Source organism: Ixodes scapularis, unplaced genomic scaffold (genome assembly GCF_016920785.2).
Source record: "Ixodes scapularis isolate PalLabHiFi unplaced genomic scaffold, ASM1692078v2 PGA_scaffold8__174_contigs__length_109621045, whole genome shotgun sequence".
Classification (NCBI taxonomy): Eukaryota; Metazoa; Arthropoda; class Arachnida; order Ixodida; family Ixodidae; genus Ixodes; species Ixodes scapularis.
The window spans coordinates 30749763-30769755 of NW_024609883.1; the positions used below are offsets into that span (position 1 = coordinate 30749763).

A 19993-nucleotide genomic window follows, 5' to 3' on the forward strand; every position below is an offset into this window, starting at 1 on the left:
TCTCAATTTAAATGAACTTGCCGCAGTGGGTGTATCTCGAAACAACCCATTCTTGTTTGAACCCTTCTCGTTTGAACCCATTCGCAAAACGCCCTTCTCGTTTTAACCTTTCGCGTTTCGACCCTTTCTTGTTTATACCCGTCTCATTTGAACCCATTCTCATTTGAACCCTACTCGTCTAAACCCATTCGCAAAACACCCTTCGCGTTTTAACCTTCCGCGTTTCGACCCTTTCTCATTTGAACCCGTTGTCATTTGAACACCGTAGTGAGGTATAGAAAAAAGGAAAAACAGTTGAGGATGAAGGTTGAAGATGAAGCGAAGCGGCACCATCTCTTGCATAGCACATGAAACAATTTTCCCTATGCCTGCGTGCCACCCCGAGTTTGTTGACGTAGCTACGTGGTCACACGGTGACGTGGTTTCAAAAGTGCTAGCGCAGATTCGGTGCTTCATTTCTCTTCTGTCGCTGTATGTCATTAAGATGTCGTCGTTTGGAGCGGATGGATCATTATGCTAGTCGTGTGTTATTGCTTGTAATGGCCAATTCGGATGGTCATTTTCCCTGAAAAAAAGTTTTCCCACATCTTCGGCAAGGGCGTTCGCGTGGTCAAAGACTGGCGAGTGCAAGCTTTTCGGGTTTCGCTTCTCAGGCGTGTACCGGCAATTTACTAGCAGAAGTTTTCCCGAGCTCCAAGAGGTCGGGCAGCTTGACTGCCAGACTGTATCCGGTAACGTCACATCTGAATCGGGATAGGGAACCAAACGAAACAATGTTCGCTGAGGCGGCAAATAGCGGGTTCGAGTGGCAAACGAAGCCATCGAGACAGGCACCCTTTTGTGCTCTGAGACAAGATAGCAAAAACAACGAAGAGAAAGATATTTTATGTTTCAAAGATAGTCAACATTTTTGGAAGAATTTATCCAGCCTGAGCAAGGTATGTTTGCTCTGAGACACGGGCTGCATCATACATCACTTTATTTTACAACTCTGTAATAACAAGGTATTACACCGCTGGAAAAAAAAAGTATGCATAGTGGGGCAGTTTGTAACTTGAACACGCATTGCAATTTCAAGGAGGGTGGGTGCAATGAGAAGACTGAGGATTCCAAAAAAAGTACTAGAGAGTTTTAGTAGATCATTTCGATACCCCCGATAGCCCCGATAACGATACTATGCATGCGCAAGGGAGGCAGTGGCGGAGTACCGGGTATCGTTATCGGAGTCATGGGAACGATCCACAAAAACTCTCTACTAACAGTAAACAGAATATGGAAAGCGACGCTGGCAAGCCTGCGTGGCAACAGTTAATCGAAAATCCAAACAAAGTTTATTGAAATTTGACGCGCGTGCGGGCAGCACCACACTGATTTATATATCTGCCCTTTCATTGATTTTATATTTAAATATTCTGTCAGCTGTACGGACTGTGGTAATGCCAATATTTTGAAAAGTTTTGTGAAGCCGCTTCTGTTTACACACATCTTAAAGAGTCGTAATTTATGTTGTTGGCGTATGCAGCGTGCTCATGGTACCATAGAATGATCGAAGAAGAAGTTAACAGAGCTCACTCGCCACCGAGTCAAATAAAAACGCCAGTTCATTGTGCTTTGCATTCGAGTGGAGACGTGATACGCCGCTGGCGCGTTTTTGGTCGCCGGTGCCACAAGCAAGGGCTCGAAGGCAATTAATTACCCGAATTCGCCATAAATATCGCAGAAAGATTGCGAGATCATGATGTTGGATTAATTTGGGTTCGAAATGAGAGAGGTTAAAAGGAGAAAAGTCTTTCCAACAATGGTCAAAACCAGAGAGTATGTTTTGAGAAAATTTGAAATGAGAAAGGTTAAAATGAGAAAAGTCGTTTTGAGAAGGGTCAAAACCCGAAGTTTGTTTTGAGAACGGTTTAAATGAGAAAAGGAGAAACGCGAAAGTTGTTTTGCGCTGGGTTGAAATGAGAAGGTAAAAACGAGAAGGTAGAAATGCGAACGGGCTCAAATGAGAACCAACCGCCGCAGTAAGTCACCTGACTACGTCACGGTGTCAACAACTCTAATCAATATAGTGACGTTCTCAACCTTAATCGGCTTGATGCGGTCGGTCACGTGACTACTTCGCGTTACGGGAGATTATATACAGCATGACGTCAAGTTACGCATATGATTAATCGTAGCAACAATACGAAAGCGCCACGAAACCACAATTTCTCATATCAGTGCTGTACATGGCAATATGATCAATACACAGAAATACCGAGCACCCAGTACCGGCAGACTCAAACGGGGTTAAACGACTCAACCTATAATCCGTGCTACAAGCCGTACTTCCACCAGCTCGTATGCACCCTGACTTTGAGTTCATTGTTTCAACATGTTTACATAATCCTGACAAGGAAATAGAAGAAGCTGTTATACACGCGCTCGAAATTATGAAAGAACTACTCTGGAGGAACTTGAAACAACAATGTCTTATACAATAAAGCACATTTGTTATCCTTTGGAATGCATGGTTTATTTTAGAATGGCTATTGTCTGTTATCTTAAAGGCGGGTGTATGAGCTGATACCAACGCCGAAGAAGGATTCAGCAATTAGGAGCATGAACCTAATAAAAGTCACGTTTTCTTAGCGTGGGAGTGGCAAGAGGGGTTCTATCTGGGAAAGACGTTGGAATAAGTATACCTCATTTACACTCATTACCATACCGGGTGCTTTTTCGAACATCTGCAAAACGTTTACTCCGAAAAGTACGCACAGCAAAGAAATAACCATTGGTGTTGTGTAGTCACTTCCAAAGGACCAATTTAGTAGGATACGTAGTTAGGTGATTCATTAGTTGTTGAGATTTTAAAATAAGCGTTTAGTACACTATGACAGTAAATTCGTTCGCTCTGAAATGATCAATGAATGTTAGTGTTTAATGATACAAAAGGCTTAACCAAGAAGTTATAAGCATTATCTGACAATTTCTCTGACAGAAAAAAAAAACGCAACTTAATTTCTTTCTTTATTTTCGTGATCGACGTATGTTTAAACACGAATAGTCTCTGACTGCCGCGCCGCATTTGTATTTCCGAATAGCTCGCCTTTTTGGCAATCATTCAGACTGAAGTTGCGTGATCCGGCCGCTTAAATTGGCGGTGTTTAGGGATCGGAAATGCGCGCGAAAATTGCGACCAGTCGCGAAAATTGACAGGTTCACAGTATGCGGTTGGAAAATTGGGTTTTGCCTGAAAGGAAGAACAATGTGTATAAAATTTTTGGCATCTCTTAATCACATCTGATAAACTTGCAGGCGCACTAAATCTTGCGAATGACTGGGCACAGGCTGTGTGTGTGCGTGTGACGTCGCGTAACACCGCAACCTCATAATGTGACGCGACGTCATGATGTCACATGCCGATGTCACATCACAACCGAACGTGACGTCAAGTTGCACATTCGGACCACACGATCGCACTGCACCTTGCAGCTGCTTGAGTTCATGTGGCGTCACTGTCGTGGGACGTAATGGTTTCGCGTGACATGACGCCATGTTGTCACATGACTTGATACTCACGTGACACCATAAACTTTTTTTCTGACACATTTAGCGGACAGATTTGCACCTTTTGTACGCACCCCTTGTACGAAACACGTGCAAGGGGTGCGTACAAGGCAAACGGGTGCATGACATACCCCTTGAATGTCATGCCCCCCTTGTACGAAACGCCCCATGGGATCCACGAGGAAAGCCCTCGGGAGCTCTGACGGCGCATGGACGCAGGCCTTCAGCCGCTTCGGCAGCATCTGATGCCGCGCAGCCAGGGGTTCTCGATCGCCATGCAGAGCATGCGCGACAACCTGGACGCTGTGTACTGCCTCACCTTCATCTACGGCAACAGCAAGATGGCCGGAGGGGGACGACGCAGAGCACCCACGCTCTCCGGTAAGCCTGCCCCGTTTGTTATCCTTCAGCCAGCTCCTGTCGTGGTCCAGTAGTTTGTCAGGATCTAACGTGTTACAGATATTTGTTACCGTCCTACAAATGAAGCGAATTAACGGTACTGATGATTGAGCTAGCTAGTCGCTTTGATTGCTTCGATTGAACTGCACCGCAAAATGTTACCAATAAACGAGACTGACACTGCGAAAACAACGCTTGATACACAAGTAAGCGCAGCCCTTGCGGCTGCTTGAGTGTGTCGGGCTGTCGTCGTACTCTCAGTGTCGCTTATTGGATACCTTCGCAGCGCATTTATTGAGAGCAATCGAACACTGGTGTGGGTCTCACTGGTTCGAGAAATCGGGTTTCAGTATAAATTGACAAAGAGTGAACACTCTGCTCTAAGGAATGTTACATTTTTAAGGATGGAAAACGTTGTTCTAGACACACACACCCATGGCTCTCACCGTTTCAGATAATTTTTTCGATTAATACACCCAGTTTAATTGTAACATAGGGGGCTGTGGCGTGGAACACCCTTCATTTTTAAGGTGTTCCATGCAACACCTTTCAGAAATGCATGCTCCAGGGACCTAGCACCCTTAGGGTGTTACAGACCTGGGACAGGCTAATTTACACACATAAGAGTGCAATATGTTTAGTGTGTAAGGCCCCTCAAGCTAGCCAGGACAATCGAGCGAAGCAGGTGACCGATCGCACATAGTATACTCCAACGTTGCTACGTGCCTCACTACGATGCACTAACTGCCTCACCGGGGCCATATAGTCTGCAGCGATAGACAAGTTATGATGAAACAAATTATAGGCTTTTAAAATAAAAAAAAAACAAGATTTGAGAACGAAACTTTGACAGGTCGCGCGTGCTCGCTTACTGAAAGCTTACACATCTCCTGGAGAACGGCTTTGCCCAATGACGAACGCATGACGAAAATATTCACCGGAGAAGGGGAACAAGTGTGACGAAAAACAAACACAGATATCCAAAGACAGCTAGGTGCCTGGTGAGTGACCGAAAAAATCTGCCTAGAGATTTCTGTCTGTCCTTTGTCCCCCTTGTTTCCCCTCTCCATGGATTATTATCGTAATTCTTGTCCAGCTTGCTTGGACCTTTCCATTTAATTGCATTACTGTCGTACCCTTAAAAACGCAAGCCGTTCGCGCTTGTTGGTCTTAGACTGTTGGCAGCTGATAAAACCCGTTTGCTTTACTGACGTCTAACTCCTGGCTAGCTCAGTTGGTGGAGTGCTCCACTGGAAATGGAGAGGTCCCTGCTTCGATACTAGGACCAGGTGGATTTTTCCGGTTGCGCACCAGTCACCTAGCTGTATTTGGAGATTTGTGTTTGTCTTTCGGACTCCTTGTTTTCCTTCTCCGGGGAATATTTTCGTCATAATGAGAAACAGCGCAAAAGGGACAGGATACAAAGTAGAGGAAGGACACATGACATACGTTGACTAACAACCAAAGGTTTACTATAACTTCCACGCGCGCACAGTGGCCCGCGCAAGCACAAGCTCCTGTTTCTCTTTCAAAAGAGATAAATGCTATTAAAGAAAGAAACAGCGGCACTAGAAGGACGTAACAAAACGCGTGACCAGAATAAATATTAAAAAAAATATTAAAATTCTGACAGCGGCAGGAGAAAACAATAAGATCATGCGCTGCGTACACTCCACGTTCGCACCACGTGCACACCGCGTTCAGGACACAAATTAGACCTTTACAGCTCGCGTGTACAGTATACTAAGGGAGGTCACAATTGAGAAGTTGTAATTCCCTGTTGGTCAGATGCACTGACGCGATACTAATGCAGTAATCTGGTCCACAGGCAAGTATACGCGCCGCTTCCATGATTTCTCTCTCCAACTTGCCCCTCATGCGTCCCACCACCTTTGTGGTGTCCAGCGCAGGAGAACACCCACAATTCCTGCAGTGTATAGGTAGATGGGAACCGTGACCAATGCTGAGTGAGGCCGAGTGCTCATACAGCCTATCGTTCAAACAGCGGCCAGTCTGTCCCAAGTAGACTCTACCACAGCTGAGAGGGATCTCGTGGACGACTTCCTTAACACAAGGCGCAAACTGCTTGGCCTGCCTCGTGTCACAGGAGCCGTTCCTAGGTTTGGTCCCGCTTGACATTGCGCAGAGTTTTGATAGTTTGCAGGGGGCCGTGAAGACAACGTCAACGTTAAATTTTGCTCCTACACGTTTCAGATTGTGAGAGATCCCGTGAACGTAGGGTAGCACTTCGAACTTCTTTGGCCTTTTCCCAGTTTTCGTGTCAGGACTTTTTATCTTCTTAAGCAGGGATTCGGCCACTCCTCTCATCAGAAAAAGAGGGAAACCAGAAAGTTCAAGGCGATATAGCTGAAGGTCAAAGCTTTCGCGTACGGCATGGGGACAGGACTTCTGTAAAGCCAAGCGGAGGCATGGGTTGGTGATACCCCTTTTGACTAATTTAGAGTGCGCCGAGTCGAATGGTAATATTGTCTTTTTGTTTGCGGCGAGTACATCCAACAGATGTGGTCGGAACCATAGAAGGTCAAACGTAAATCCAAGAACTGCAATGCACCGTCCGCCGGCAATCTGATCGTGAAATGTAAGGGGCTCGAGCACCCTTCAAAAACTTGTCGGACAGACTGGCCGACAGAGTCCAGGCGAGTTTGAGGGGGTACGCTAACCGAAACAACAAAGTCATCCACATATCTACAGATCTTGACAACAGGAACGTCAGTCAAAGCCTGTGAAACAGTGCAGTCAAACTTCGCGAGATAGATTTCGCACAGTACCGGTGCAACACTGGACCCGATACAAATCGGTAAACCTTGTCTTTATAACAGACGAGGGTGGAGTTTAGGTAGCAGGTAGATTAAAATAACTTTTTGGTCATCGTCAAAAAACTGATTGAAGCATCGGGTACTGTTGCATCCCGGAACACGTGTGGAGTAAACACTGGGGCATGTGGTAGGCGGGTCCAGTGTTCTGGGTGTCCTCTTCGACTCTCTCTGCATGCTCATCATTCATATAGCGTCTAATCGCCTCGTTGTACCCTGTAACGGTGCCATTCCGCTTCAGTCATCTGATCAGGTTGTGTAGAATTTGTGGGCTACGTCATAGTTGTTTCCCAGGACTCATGAGGTATCCTTCCAGGAGAGAGCAACTTGATAGCGCCCTCTTTTCATCGTGATGATTTCGTTAACCCATTAAGGCCCATAAAATATGTAGCCATCAAATTCGATTGAAATTTCGTACACATATGTATGCAAGTGCAGGAACAACATGTGGAAATTTTCATGAGAATTCATTGATTTGTTACAAACTTATGGCACTGTACTTTATATAGTACAATGGGCTCTTATAGTGGCAAATCCAGTGGGAGTCACTTCTGCGCATGGAACTTCTTGAAGCAACCATGCTTCAGTCACAGACTAAGGTTGCTGTAATAAGGTGGAGAACTGGGCCAGTTGGTTGACGTTATACATAATGGGGAAAACAGCTCAGAAAACACGGACTACGAAGAGGAACACACACAGCATTGTCCTGTCGAGTGTGTTCCTCTTCGTAGTCCGTGTTTTTTGAGCTGTTTTCCCCATCATGCACTAAGATTGCTCTTCTCGCAGTCTCACATCGACCTCTGGTGGCAAGACGAGCAACGTAATTGCTTTGGGAGCTTTTATGGGGAGTGTCCATTTTTGTCCAGCACAACATCCAAGGCAACCGATACTGGAGCCCTTCGCACTCCCAGGTTCTCCACGCCTAGGCGCAGATAGTAGCGAGTAATAATCGTGGTGAATGCCAGAATATATAGTCTTGAGTCTCCTGTAATCTGGTGAATTCTCCATGCATTTACGTCCGCTACATTGAGCATTTGTGTACACAGCACCCACCACCTTTTTCTTTCCGGATACCAATCCGAGGTCGTGACTAGTGAAAAAATTGTCCAAGAACCCGACATGGTCTGTTAAAGTTGCGACAGCCTCAAGTAGGGAGAGTACAACACGTGTTCCCAGCGGCCTGGTGTCTGTGGTCGGGGACTTTCCGTAGTGTCAAATGCGCAGAGGTAACCTTCCGCACTGCACATCATCCAGTTCTTGTACCCAAAACGAACTGGCTTCCCTCTAATGAAATGCTTTGAAGGGTGGTGACGTTAGTGTTTTACCATGGGCTCATCAACAGAGAGTGCCTCGTGAAAAATGCCATGTTGCCTGAATTTTTTGTTTAGCAAGCTCATCAACTGACGCACCTTATACATTTTGCCTGTTTTTCCTGGAAGCAGGTCAGTGTCGGCTAAATGCAAGAACCGCTTGATGTCAAGGAACCGCTGCCTGCTCATGAATTTGGAGACGCACGCGATGCCAACCTCTTTATCGAACGACCGGTACAGCCATTAACAGGGAAGCTTTGGTATCCAGTCAACAAGAGAATACCTATGCATTTTCTGAAATCATCCAGGCTAAGAGCACAGGCGTGCTCATTTGTTTGCTTGGCGTACGTGCCAGTTTGTATGACGAGGTGACTCAAGACTTCTTCATCCAGAATGGCGCTGAAGATTTCGTTTGGAGACATGCCCAAGAAGTCAAACTTCAGCGTCTCTTCTCGCTGTTCAGCCCCGTTCGTTGAAGACCATGTGTACTCCGGGCTGCTGAACTCCCAGCCTGGGTTTGTGAGCTTTGCCCACTTCGCACGCCGCGGTTGATTGTCAGCGTCCTTCTCATTCGCATGGCTGTGCACTACTAGTGTACCTAAAACAAACATACATACATTCAGTTTTTATGTCGAATGTCGGCAAGACCTGCTCAAAGTTCATAAAAGTTTAGTCTCTTACCTGAGACATCATTCACTTGAACGCTACTGGTGGCGTCATCATCTCTCTCTTCTTCGTCGGTGTCAAGTGACGGGCCAGGAGGCTTAATGATAACATCGACGCCTTCTTCGGCATCTTGGACAACGTCTAGAGCTGCCTCTAAAGTGTCGCTCAACCGGCAAAACGTTTTTTCCCGAGGAAAACGCCGGGATTCATAACCGCTGCAGACTGCAAGAAAACATGGACGAAAGCACATTGTACTATGCAAAGTACACCAATTTTTTTGTTAGTCATTATGTGAAAATACAACACGGAACATGAAAACCAAAGTATGCAGCGTTGTATTTGCGTTATATTAAAACAATGTCATGAAAAATTAGAACGAAATCTGACGTAATACGGCCAGAAGAAAATGTGAACGGTTGACTGACCGAAGCGCCTTCCTAGTCCCCGTGTTTCCCAACTTTCTAGGGTAGACAGAGTGGTAATACTGGAACGCAGGCACCGAATACTTATTTAGACGTATAGACCCGACACCTGGGGTCAAAAAAAAGAAAAAGACTAACAGAAACAAACTATTGAATCTCAAATGCTAAAAAAATAATTGAAACGTGCGTGTACCTTTTAAAGCACAATGGACGCTAATGGGTTAAAGTGTTCGGTTATGTTCTTGTGGTCCTGCAGTGTAGTCGTTGGCTCGTCCACGATGCCAAGGTTGTCTAATTCCCAAAAATTTTGCAAAGCGATGGAATCGTCTTCGTGACTAGCCCTAACGCCTGAGACACACACAACCGCATTCATAAAACATGATAGCTCCTGCGCGGCGCTGGTCGGCCTTAGGAAGGTCCATCCTAGCACAGTTGAAATGGCCACCAGCTTGGTGGCAATTTTAGCGCGACGGATTTCTCCCGTGAGAAGTCGCCACATCTGGTCAGCACCTATCATAAGGCTTATACCAGCTTCTGATATCACTGAGGGGAACATCAACTCGTCCGCGAACTTGCCTGAGATGGTTCGTATGAACGATTGGTCGACCGGTGTTTCTGCAAGCTCCTTACATATGAAAGGAAAACCACGGCTTCCAATATATGGCTCGCCGTAGCGTACTGGCTTCGCAGATGGAGACGCACGACCTTTAATTGTTGGCTGGAAATGTTTGTTTCTGTGCTTGCGAAGGTGTTGAATTTCAGTTCAAGGTACCCCACAGTGTCCAGTTGAAACTTTGTGGCCACACCCTCTCGGATGAACGCTTTCTGGCTTCCACCATCTACGATGCCGGAGATGTACGCAGATTTCTTGTCAGTCACAATCCAACTCCTGAAAGCCTGCAGGAGGACGCCGTTGCCATCAGAGGTCAGCATTTTAGGCCGCCTTCACTCACCCTCACCCTCACACTCACATAAGCCTTTCACTCACCCCCACCCTCACAGCTACACTCACCTTCAGCCCCTCACTCACCCTCATCCTCACAGTCACACTCACCTTCAGCCCTTCACCCCCCTCACGGCCTCACGCACTCATGGCCCTCACGCTCTTCACGCACTCACCGCCCTCACGACCCTCACGCCCCTCACGCTCTTCACGCACTCACCGCTCTCACGGCGCTCACGCACTCACCACCCTCACACCCCTCACGCCCTCATGGCCCTCATGTCACTCACCTCCTTGACGCACTCAAACCCCTCACGCACTCACAGCCCTCACACCCCTCACGCACTCATCACCCTCACGCACTCATACCCTTTACGGGCCTCACGTCCCTATGGACCTCACGCACTCACCGCCCTCACGGCCTTCACGCACTCATATCCCTCACGCCCCTCATGCACTCATGGCCCTCATGCCACTCAAGCCTGCTTCAGACGGGGCAATCTCGCCCAGAAACTTGACGTCGCAACACCAGCAACACGAGCCGCCCCCGTTTACACACAGCAATCGATTGCTGCAATTTGCCATCACCACCACGAAATGTTTTTTCTGACACCATTTAGACGCACAGTTATGTGCTATGAACGTGTTTTTATGCATTTAAATCTCGCTGAGCTTACTAATGCATCTTTCTGAAACAGTTTATTTCCAGAAATGATCAATTTCAAACCAGAACCAAGTCTTTTGTTATCATCAGAGACACGAGGTATCACGTGAAAATATCGCGTCCGTAATAGGATGCAGCCGCTTCAAACGTCTTCGAATTGCTCCGAGTTGCTCGCTTGTTTCGAGCCGGACCCGGTCTCAGCAATTCGTGTCGATCTAGAGAAAGCTAGGGAACAATCCCCAGCAACACCAAAATTGCTGAGAAGTTTCTCCATCTGAAGGGGCCTAGCTCACTCATTCACCACCCTCACGGCCGTCACGCACTCATACCCCTCACGCCCCTCTCACACTCATGGTCCTCACGCCACTCACATGCTCACCGCCCTCACGCTCCTCACGCACTCATGGCCCTCACGCCCCTCACGCATTCATGGCCCTCACACCCCTCATGCACTCACCGCCCTCATCGTCCTCATACCCCTCACGCCCCTCACGCCACTCATGGCCCTCACGACACTCACGCACTCACCGCGCTCACGCCCCTCACGCACTCATCGCCCTCACGGCCCTCACTCATCCTTACACTCATGAATTTTCCTTGTTCAGAAACTCACTCACCCTCACCTCACCTGTGAAGATGAGGGCGAGTGACATAACATGAGTGAGGTTTGCCTCATGACATGAGTTAGGTTTGCCGAGGTATGGCTGCCACAAGGTGAAGATGTGGAACCTGCTGCTAAGACATCGGTGGCCTCTCCGCTCTCGGCCGGAGCTCTATGATGGAGTGATTTTGGCCGCCACTCTGGGTTGCACATGAAGGCGGCATGTCTCCCGCTGCACGTAGCACATCGAGCCTTGCTGCGACAATCCTTAGAGCGATGGCCTCTTTTCGTGCATCGGAAACATCGGCTATCCTGTGCAAGCCGCCTTTTCTTCTCATCTAAGGAGTTTTCGGAAAAACAAGTGCTGGCACCATGATCCTCCTTTCCACAGAAGTAACAAGCGTCATCCAGATGACTTGAGTTTTGCAGCACCATTGTTAAAGGAATCGAGATAGTCTGTAGAGGTCTGGAAGCCCATGGTGAAAGATTCGCTGATGGACGCTCTTCACGTGAGGATCGCTCGCGGCTCCCTATTTCCAACCGTAGAATTCGTAGCAGCTTAGCTAGCTCTTCTCCCGCAGTCCTCCATGTATCAACCACAGCCTCACAACGTGTCGCACCACTGGAAGTGGCTGCAGTCTGTTTGGTGAGAGTAGGAGGAGCCAGTTGTGGCATATAGCTCTTGATTTGGTAGTACTCCACTACGAGGTGTGATGGCAAGCTGGTCAGAAGTATATCAACCAGCATAGATGCGTATGTATCACTTGAAATACCCAGGGAACGCAAGCCATAGATGTTTGTTTGCACGTGATCGTAGACGTTCCGTAGTCTCTGTACGTCGCGCTCAGATTTCACAGCTGGTAGCTTACGCAGTCTTCCCAGATATTCGCGTTCGATTCATTGTTTATCACCGAAACGCTCGGTCAGCATCTCTACCGCATCTTGGTAACATGCTGCGGTGGTTTGTAGCCCAGAGATTATACTGGCTGCTGGTCCAACGAGAAGTGAGCGCAAGTACTGGAACTTCTCCGGCTCAGAAAGACCTGTGTTGCGGTGTACCGTGACGTCGAATTGTTGCCAAAATGGTTGCCATTTTTTAAGCTCACCTTGGAACTGCAGCAGTTGTAGTTTCGGGAGCTTCACTCCAGTCAAGTGGGAGCTGCTGTCTTTGTTGCCTCCGGAGCGTGGCGGTTGCAGTGTCGTCTGGGCTCGCACCTCACTGACAATCCTTGCAACCTCGTCCTCGAAGTCAGCCACAGTGTTGTCCTCCTCCAAGTCGTTGTCGTCGATGAGGGGCTCTATCTCCTCACTGACTTTCCAAAGCTCGTCGTTGCTAGCAAGCAGTCTGTCACGCAACATTTCAAGTCTCTTGGAGTCCATGGGGTGCGACTGTAGTGCAGCTCGTATCTCATTTATGAACTTGGTGTTCCGGCTGCGTCGAACCGCTCGTTTCTTCTTTAGTCGATCCATATTCACCAATGTGGCGTCTAACTTTGTTCAACTCCCGGGTTTCGGCACCAACTGTTCAGCCTTGAGAGCGCTCGTAGGGGAAGGAACAGACGACCCAGCTCTGGTGAATGATTTACTTCAACTTCTTCCTTTTCTCCTTTTCCGCTCCCATGCCCGCCCCCTAGCGAGGATCGTTTTAACCTTCATTTGCAACCGATTTTTATACTTTCTGAGGCTTGTGTGTTTTGGTGTTTGTTTTTTGTTTTCCCTGAAGAACGTTTTCTACTCTTCCTTTGTCAAATAAGTACATGGTTTGTACTTTCTTTAGGGATAGCACTTTTGATAAAATATAAGGTGTCCCAAGTCACCAGGCTCGATCTAAAATGAACCGTTATAATTGACGCCTGCAAGTAGCAATCTAAACGTTTCGTCAAAGGTGTAATTCACAGGTCGGTTTTTTATTGTAAAATTCGCTTTATCTTTATCTTTATTCAGGTACCCCATTTCCCATCAGGCATTACAGTGTGCGTGCGTGGGGGGGGGGGGGGGAGAGAAGACAAACAATATGCAGACACTCACAAAAAAAAAACACATTAAGTGCGTGAAAAGGGCATCATTGGAAGCTATTAAGACCAGCGCGCGACAGAAATAAGTTCCAATCGCGAACGATCTCTACAAAAAGGCGCGTCGCAGTACGTCACCCTTAGAAGGAATTTCTCTATTTTTTTAAGCATGGTCGTTGGTACTGGATACGTTAAAAGGCGCTTTCATATATTTATCATTATCGACACCATTACAAAGCGTAGCTCTCTTTCTGTGAAAAATAGGGCCAAAACATTTACCAGGGTCAACGGCGGGCTGCGACGCAGAAGACAAAGTCGAGTAACGGGGTGGGGTTTGGCGCTCGTATTGATAGATGGCGCGCTACCTCCTTGACGAAACTACTCGCGACCACCATGGTTTATTGAATTGAACATAATCTTTTTTGTAATGTGTTTTTGGTTAAAAAACAAAATGCGTGCAATGAAAACAAAACTTTAAGGAGGAAAAAAAAACGCGTTTGCATAACGACGACGTTTTTGCTACCAACAGATTTCGTATGCTTGTCGTCTGCTTTTTTTCGCTGGTCGGCTACACCTTCAGACGCAGCTGCAGACGCGATCTATCAATACGCGCGCCAAACGCACCCCGCAACTCGACTCGGTCGTCTGCGTCGCCGGCCGTCGTTGAGCCTGGCAAGTTTCTTGATTTTTATTTTTTAAACAGGGAAAGCTAGCCATTGTAATTTCACAATAAAAAAAGTGAAAGCCGTTTACAACTCCCTGTAACGCCGAATCGGAGCGCAGCTTTTGAGGAGGACGAGGGAAGGGTACTGAGGAAAGGGTAGACTCCTCTTCCTCCTTCTCCTCCTCCTCCCCTCATTCTTCAATATGCTCCGGGGGGTCACGTGACCTCGGGGGGGGGGGGGGGGGGGGGGAGTCACGTGACTTGGGGGAGTCACGTGACTTAGGGGTGTCACGTGACTTGGGGGGTCACGTGACCTCGGGGAGGGGCCACGTGACCTTGGGGTGATCTGGGGGTTACGTAAGAGTTACCTTAAGGGGGTCACGTGACCTCGAGGTGACCTAGGCAGGGGTCACGTGACCTGGGGGTCACGTGACCTTGGGGTGACCTTTGGGGGTCACCTTGGGGGTCACGTGACCTTGGGGTGACCTTGGGAGGGGTCACGTGACCTTGGGGGTCTCGTGACTTTGGGGGTCACCTGACCTGGGGGGTCACGTGACCTTGGGATGCCCTTGGGGTCACGTGACCTTGGGGTGACCTCGGTTACGCCGACGGCGACGGCGGCGCCAACGGCGACGCCGACGCCGCTCAAGCCGGAAACGGGCTCCTAAGAGCTGCGCTCTAAAACCGACCAGTAAAATCCACCTTTGATGAAAAGTTTAGATTGCTACGTGCAAGCGTCGATATTTACGGCCCATTTTAGAACAAGCCTGGTGACTTGGGACACCCTATAGATCTGTCTAAAACAATATTTAGTAGAATGGGATCATTCCTGGTTTAAAGAATAATTTTCTTCCCGTTGGCCACCCTTTTTCTAAGAAAGTAATCTGCTCTCGCAAAACATTTCATGATGCACTTCATAGCATCACTCACTCATACACTTTACACTCTGCGGTTACAGACGTTCATGGTCCGCCTCGGCAAAAATATAAATCTGGACCTGCTGATATCCGCATCTGCTGCCCCCGGCATCCGTATTACGATAGATGCGGGCGCCAGGGACATCAGCATCTATGTAATGCGGCGGCCAGGGGCAACACTTTTGCCCCGTTTGTTCAGGATGCCTCAATATCCTTTTAATAGGGTAGGCGACTCGAAAGCCCACGTGAAGCACTAGTTTAGGATGATGCCACTCTTTATTGCGCTCAATGTGAGCGGCACACGCTCGTAAAAGATACAAAGAAATCATCGATAAAAAAATTCCACCTTAGCACCAAGTAGCACAATTAACTTTCAATGCCCGTGCCGGTAAGCTCTTATGGAATGCGCTCCTGATCAAAAAAGAGACGAAAGAATTTCTACGAAAAAGGTGTGAAGCCATCGCGCTAGTCTAAACGCACATTACGGCGATAGCTTTTCCAACTGGACCAACAGTTCATTGGAAATAAGTCTACACTCAATTGCTAAGAAAGCTGTAGACTCGGGCCGTCAATTTGTCGTGGTGTCAGTGCAACATGAGCAGTGCTCGTAGAGTTGCTGAATACTAACCGCGTCCGGTTTACAAAGTGGTCGTGCACTCAACAGCTTGTTTTGGGGCGCAGACATGTTCTTGGGCAAGTGCGACGAGATCCACATGCACGTGAAGCGGACGCCGGTCGACAGGTTGCCCGAAGACGACAAGGGCCTCAAGAATTTCCTCTTGGACCTCTTCTACGAAAAGGACGCGTAAGTCTCTCCGTTCTGAAAGCATGCATGACTTGCGCCGACGTCGCATTACCTACCATTGCGATTGCCTCGCTGCTGAACGTCTATACCTGCTGCAGTCGTTTGGCAACACCAAATTTGTCATCAGCAAGAACAAGCAGGAGTGACTGCGAGCATGGTGCATTGACGTCACGTGCAAGCCATGCTTATGTCCTCGTCATTCTCTAAGGACCTTTTAGAACCCCTAAGTCAGCTAGGCTTCAGAGTAACGAAGCCATCGTTTATCTTGTGTAAATTGACTGATCCTTTACGCAGTGCCTCTTTGGGCTGCTGGAAGAATCACAGGAGCCCGCTATTGCTAGCGCGATCGACCGTCCATCACATTCCACTGCCACGTGAAAAGAAACACGTTGGACAAACGTGCAGTTGATGAAATGGCAACATTATACATTCAAATGGAAACAAATCTCGGGATGGACATATTTGCGTTCACGCTCATGATTACGGCTGCGTTCCCTTCTCAGCGGCGGATCCAAGAAGGGGTGGGGTATCGATATGGCTAATAGTCGTGCGATGGCAAAGTGTTCATACACCAACTCAACGCTCTGACGCCACACATCTGCGCTGGCGCTGCTGTCGGCACTGCGTATGCGCAGAAGCTTCGCCTCAGAGAATCTGTTTTATGCACACGGGCAATGCCAACACACGGTGTGGGCAAACACGGCCTTTTTTTGTTAACACTGTGTTGGTGTATACTTTCGTCTTATGAGTAAAGAGCTGAAAGTTAGCGTACACTGGTGTTCTGTTTTCCAGTTATCCTTTTGCTTTGTTTACGAGCGCTCCGATATATTCTCAAATTCAGCACTAACTCACCAACCAATCAGCACTATTTCGTTCCACCTATTACTTCATTTTATCTAGAAGCCTAGACTAATTATCTACATTTGCTTTTTCTCAAGGTGTTGAATTAAGAAATGGGGGCTATTAAGTATTAAGTACGAGTAATATTTGCTCCGCCGCTCCGTAGATACGCCTGTGTTTTTCTCTGATGGCCTCATTATTCTTTTCGAGGCTCTTAAGACCGTTCGGCCATGGCGACCTTAAATTGCCCATGTCCGGCAAAAAAATAACACTTTTCAACTGCATACTAACCATAGGATAACTTGTTAACTATAACAGTGCGATTTCAGGAAAGCGGGAAACATAGTCCACAATTGCGAGGTTCTTTGTACCTTTAAAATGAAAAAGCTCAGCCCCTACCTTTTGCCACGCATCAGAGCAGGAGTTTCTGGCGGCCTTATAGCCTTCCAAACTTTCGGCTGCCCAGTTCAAAGGTATGCTTAAATAGGAAAAGGAGCCCTAGTGCTCTCGTGGGCAGCGCTGAAAGGTCGGAAGGCTATCTGAAAAAAGTTGACTTCCAGTTTTAGATGCCGTGTGCCGTACGGCTCGACGTCTGGATGAGACCGACATTGCGACCAAGTGCCAGGCGAGTCTTTAAAAGCCCCTTTTGAATTCCCAGACATTGTATTTTATTGCGTTAGCATTCGCTGCATGACAGGAAAACCTGACGGCGTCCCACGGTCTGTGGACAGAACAGTGTAAAGAGAAGCGCGCCCCCTAGAGAGGATGAGAGTAGTGAAGGACAAATGTGAGAGGGTGGCGACGTCACGAGGCGGAAGCCAATGCGCGCCCGGATGCTGGGGCGAGTCTGAACTTGCAGGTGTGAGGAGCGTGTATGCTTTGGTTTACGCTGCAAGATGGAGTACTAGTGCTGGCTGCCGAAACCGGTGAACAGAGAAAGCAGCGTCAGGCAGCGGTTGGCGCTGCTAAGCGTGCAAGGCGAGCGAACGAGACAGACGAGCAGAACCAGCGCGTATAAAAAAAAAACAAAAAAACAACAACAACAAGAGACGGTAAGAATTAAAGGAAGATCCATTAGTGGATCTCTAGGGAATGCGTTAGCGTGATCTTTGGGAAACGCAACCCAACTCCCCCTTTGGGAAACGCTGATTTTGGCCCCCGTAACGAAACCAAAAAAAGGCAGCAAAAAAAAAAAAAAAAATGGAGGCAGCAGAAGAGAAAGTTAAAACAGAAAAGTGAAGGGGTCAGCGTTAGCGTTTCCCTAAGGGGGACCTGTGTGGCGTTTCCCAAAGGTCATGCCAAACGCATTCCCGATATTCACAACCACATCCCGTCCAGATTAAAGCCCCTCTCTCCTGGAAAAAGTGGCGCCATTCATTGTTGCGGAAATGCTCGATACGCGTGCCGCGCGCTACTCCTGGGAAGAGCATGGCGTCGGAAATCTAGCTCAGTGCTGCGCTGTGCCGCCATGATCTTCCCCAGGACTGCACGTGGGACATAATTCGTGCATCGACAGACCTTGCGCTACTTTTGAAACATGAAGGGACTTTAGTCCAGATCAGAGCCGTATGATTCGAGAGTTTGCATATTCATTGGTTTGAATAGGTGAGCGTCTCGTGGCCAACCACAGGCCAAACAACAGCCCCTAGCGGTGGTCGTGAGCTCTAAAATTGTGACTCGACTAATTTAAGGCGTTTTAGCGTCGCTAGAGTGAAAATGTGTAACTTTTGGTGACTGAAAACTTGGGGCGTGTGGAGGTTTTTGTCAAGTTCATACTCAACGGAAGAATAAGCGAACGCGCGTTCCGAACCAAAGCAAACTGCATAGTTACAATCATTGCTAATGTGATGTAATTCAATGTCTTTATTCGGCTCTGGAGAGCCGCGGCACCGCGGAAAGGCAACAGCCCGTACCACGGAGGCCCGCGGTGCCGGGTCTAATTAACATGATAATGCGTTGAGTATACACATGCAAGAGGACGGCGAGAAGATTGTTGCTATTGCGGAGGATGTCAGATCGATATGAAGATGTCCACATTTCGTTGAGGTGGGTCAGCATGCGGGCCAGGGGGATCTGTAGCCTGCCGTTCTATCGGTGCACGGTTGCACAAGGGAGCCTCAGGACCATGATGGTCCTGTCGATTATTGAGGTCGAAGCATCAGGCTCCAATGAGGTAGGACAGTCAAAGCAGAAAGCTGCCGCCTCCGAGGTACCGAGGCCCAGGTCTTAGATTAAGGCACCGCCGACGCCCAGTGTGGCATCTTCTCAACGTCGCCGTTTTGCTGCTGCGAGATTGAACGGTTCTATTTCACATTTTAAATATCCTTTACAATATTGTGACGCCGAGGTCTGCTGATCAGTCGACGCTGTGCGCCTTTTTAGTTCACGCTCTAATCGCGGCTAAATATCCGACGCAGGTGGCGGCCTTTGCTCCGCCCACTGGCCAAACTCTCCCAATATACGGCTGTGGTCGAGATAATACGCGAGCGCCGCCTACCATGCGCATGCAGATCAGTCTCCTGAGTGGTAACGTCGCGATGACACTACAGATAGTTTGTGCATAGGAGGTGCTTTCCAAAGCCACGCACCAGCGGCTTTGTTTGCACTGGAGAGAAGCGAAAATCTGTTCAACCCTGCTTAGCAGGACCGCATCAAAACAGGTTACAACAAAGCGGGTTCCACGTAACTTCTGCCTGTATCCTTTGTGTTTCCAAAATGAAGGGGAAAAGACGCAGTAGTTGTGCGGCCGTCTGATATTGCTTCCTGTAAATATGGCAACAGTCTGTCTTATGGCCACAATTTATCCCTTTCAGTCTCTTGGAGGCTTACTACGGCACGGACGGCACACCTTCGGAACTGTCCGAACCCATGACGGTTCCTTGCCAGCAGTTCTACAACCACGTGGTACTCTTCCTTACGACGGTGTTCATCTGCCTGTTCCTTTTCACGGCCGCTGGACGAAGTCTGCTCTGGAAGACCTGGCTGTACGGCTCTATCTTCGGGTACTCCTGGCTCGGCATGAACTCCGTCGCCTGAATGACACACTCGCTTTTTGGGGTTTTACTTTTTATTCGAGAATCGCACACGATACACATATGGGCTGCCTTCTCTGCTTTACACCGTTTGCATCATTTATTTTACTGACTAGATATTTTTGCGCGAGTGGTTGTTCAATTTACATGAATTCTGTCCTTAGAGCTACGGATATGTTTCTAGAAAGAACGGCTTTCGAAGCGCATGAACACGGTCTTTCTCAAATATATAATGTTCTATATTTACCTTCGGCGAATAATGACCGAATAAAATGAAACAAATCTGGCCCTATAAAAATACGTTCTTATAAACTCTCGTCAATCTTTGCTTCATAGTA

At 48.0% G+C, this 19993-nt stretch overlaps 1 protein-coding gene across 1 annotated transcript in view; it reads left to right on the forward strand.

Moving 5' to 3' along the window:
- The window catches only part of LOC121046498 (1-acyl-sn-glycerol-3-phosphate acyltransferase epsilon-like), a 42740-nt gene extending 23002 nt beyond the window's left edge, over positions 1-19738 (forward strand). Inside the window, exons 5-7 of the mRNA XM_042286605.1 lie at positions 3766-3927; positions 15660-15783; positions 19437-19738. Coding sequence (XP_042142539.1) covers positions 3766-3927; positions 15660-15783; positions 19437-19659 — 509 coding nt within the window. The 3' untranslated portion in view covers positions 19660-19738. The remainder of the gene's footprint in view (positions 1-3765; positions 3928-15659; positions 15784-19436) is intronic.
- Positions 19739-19993: the final 255 nt, after the last annotated feature.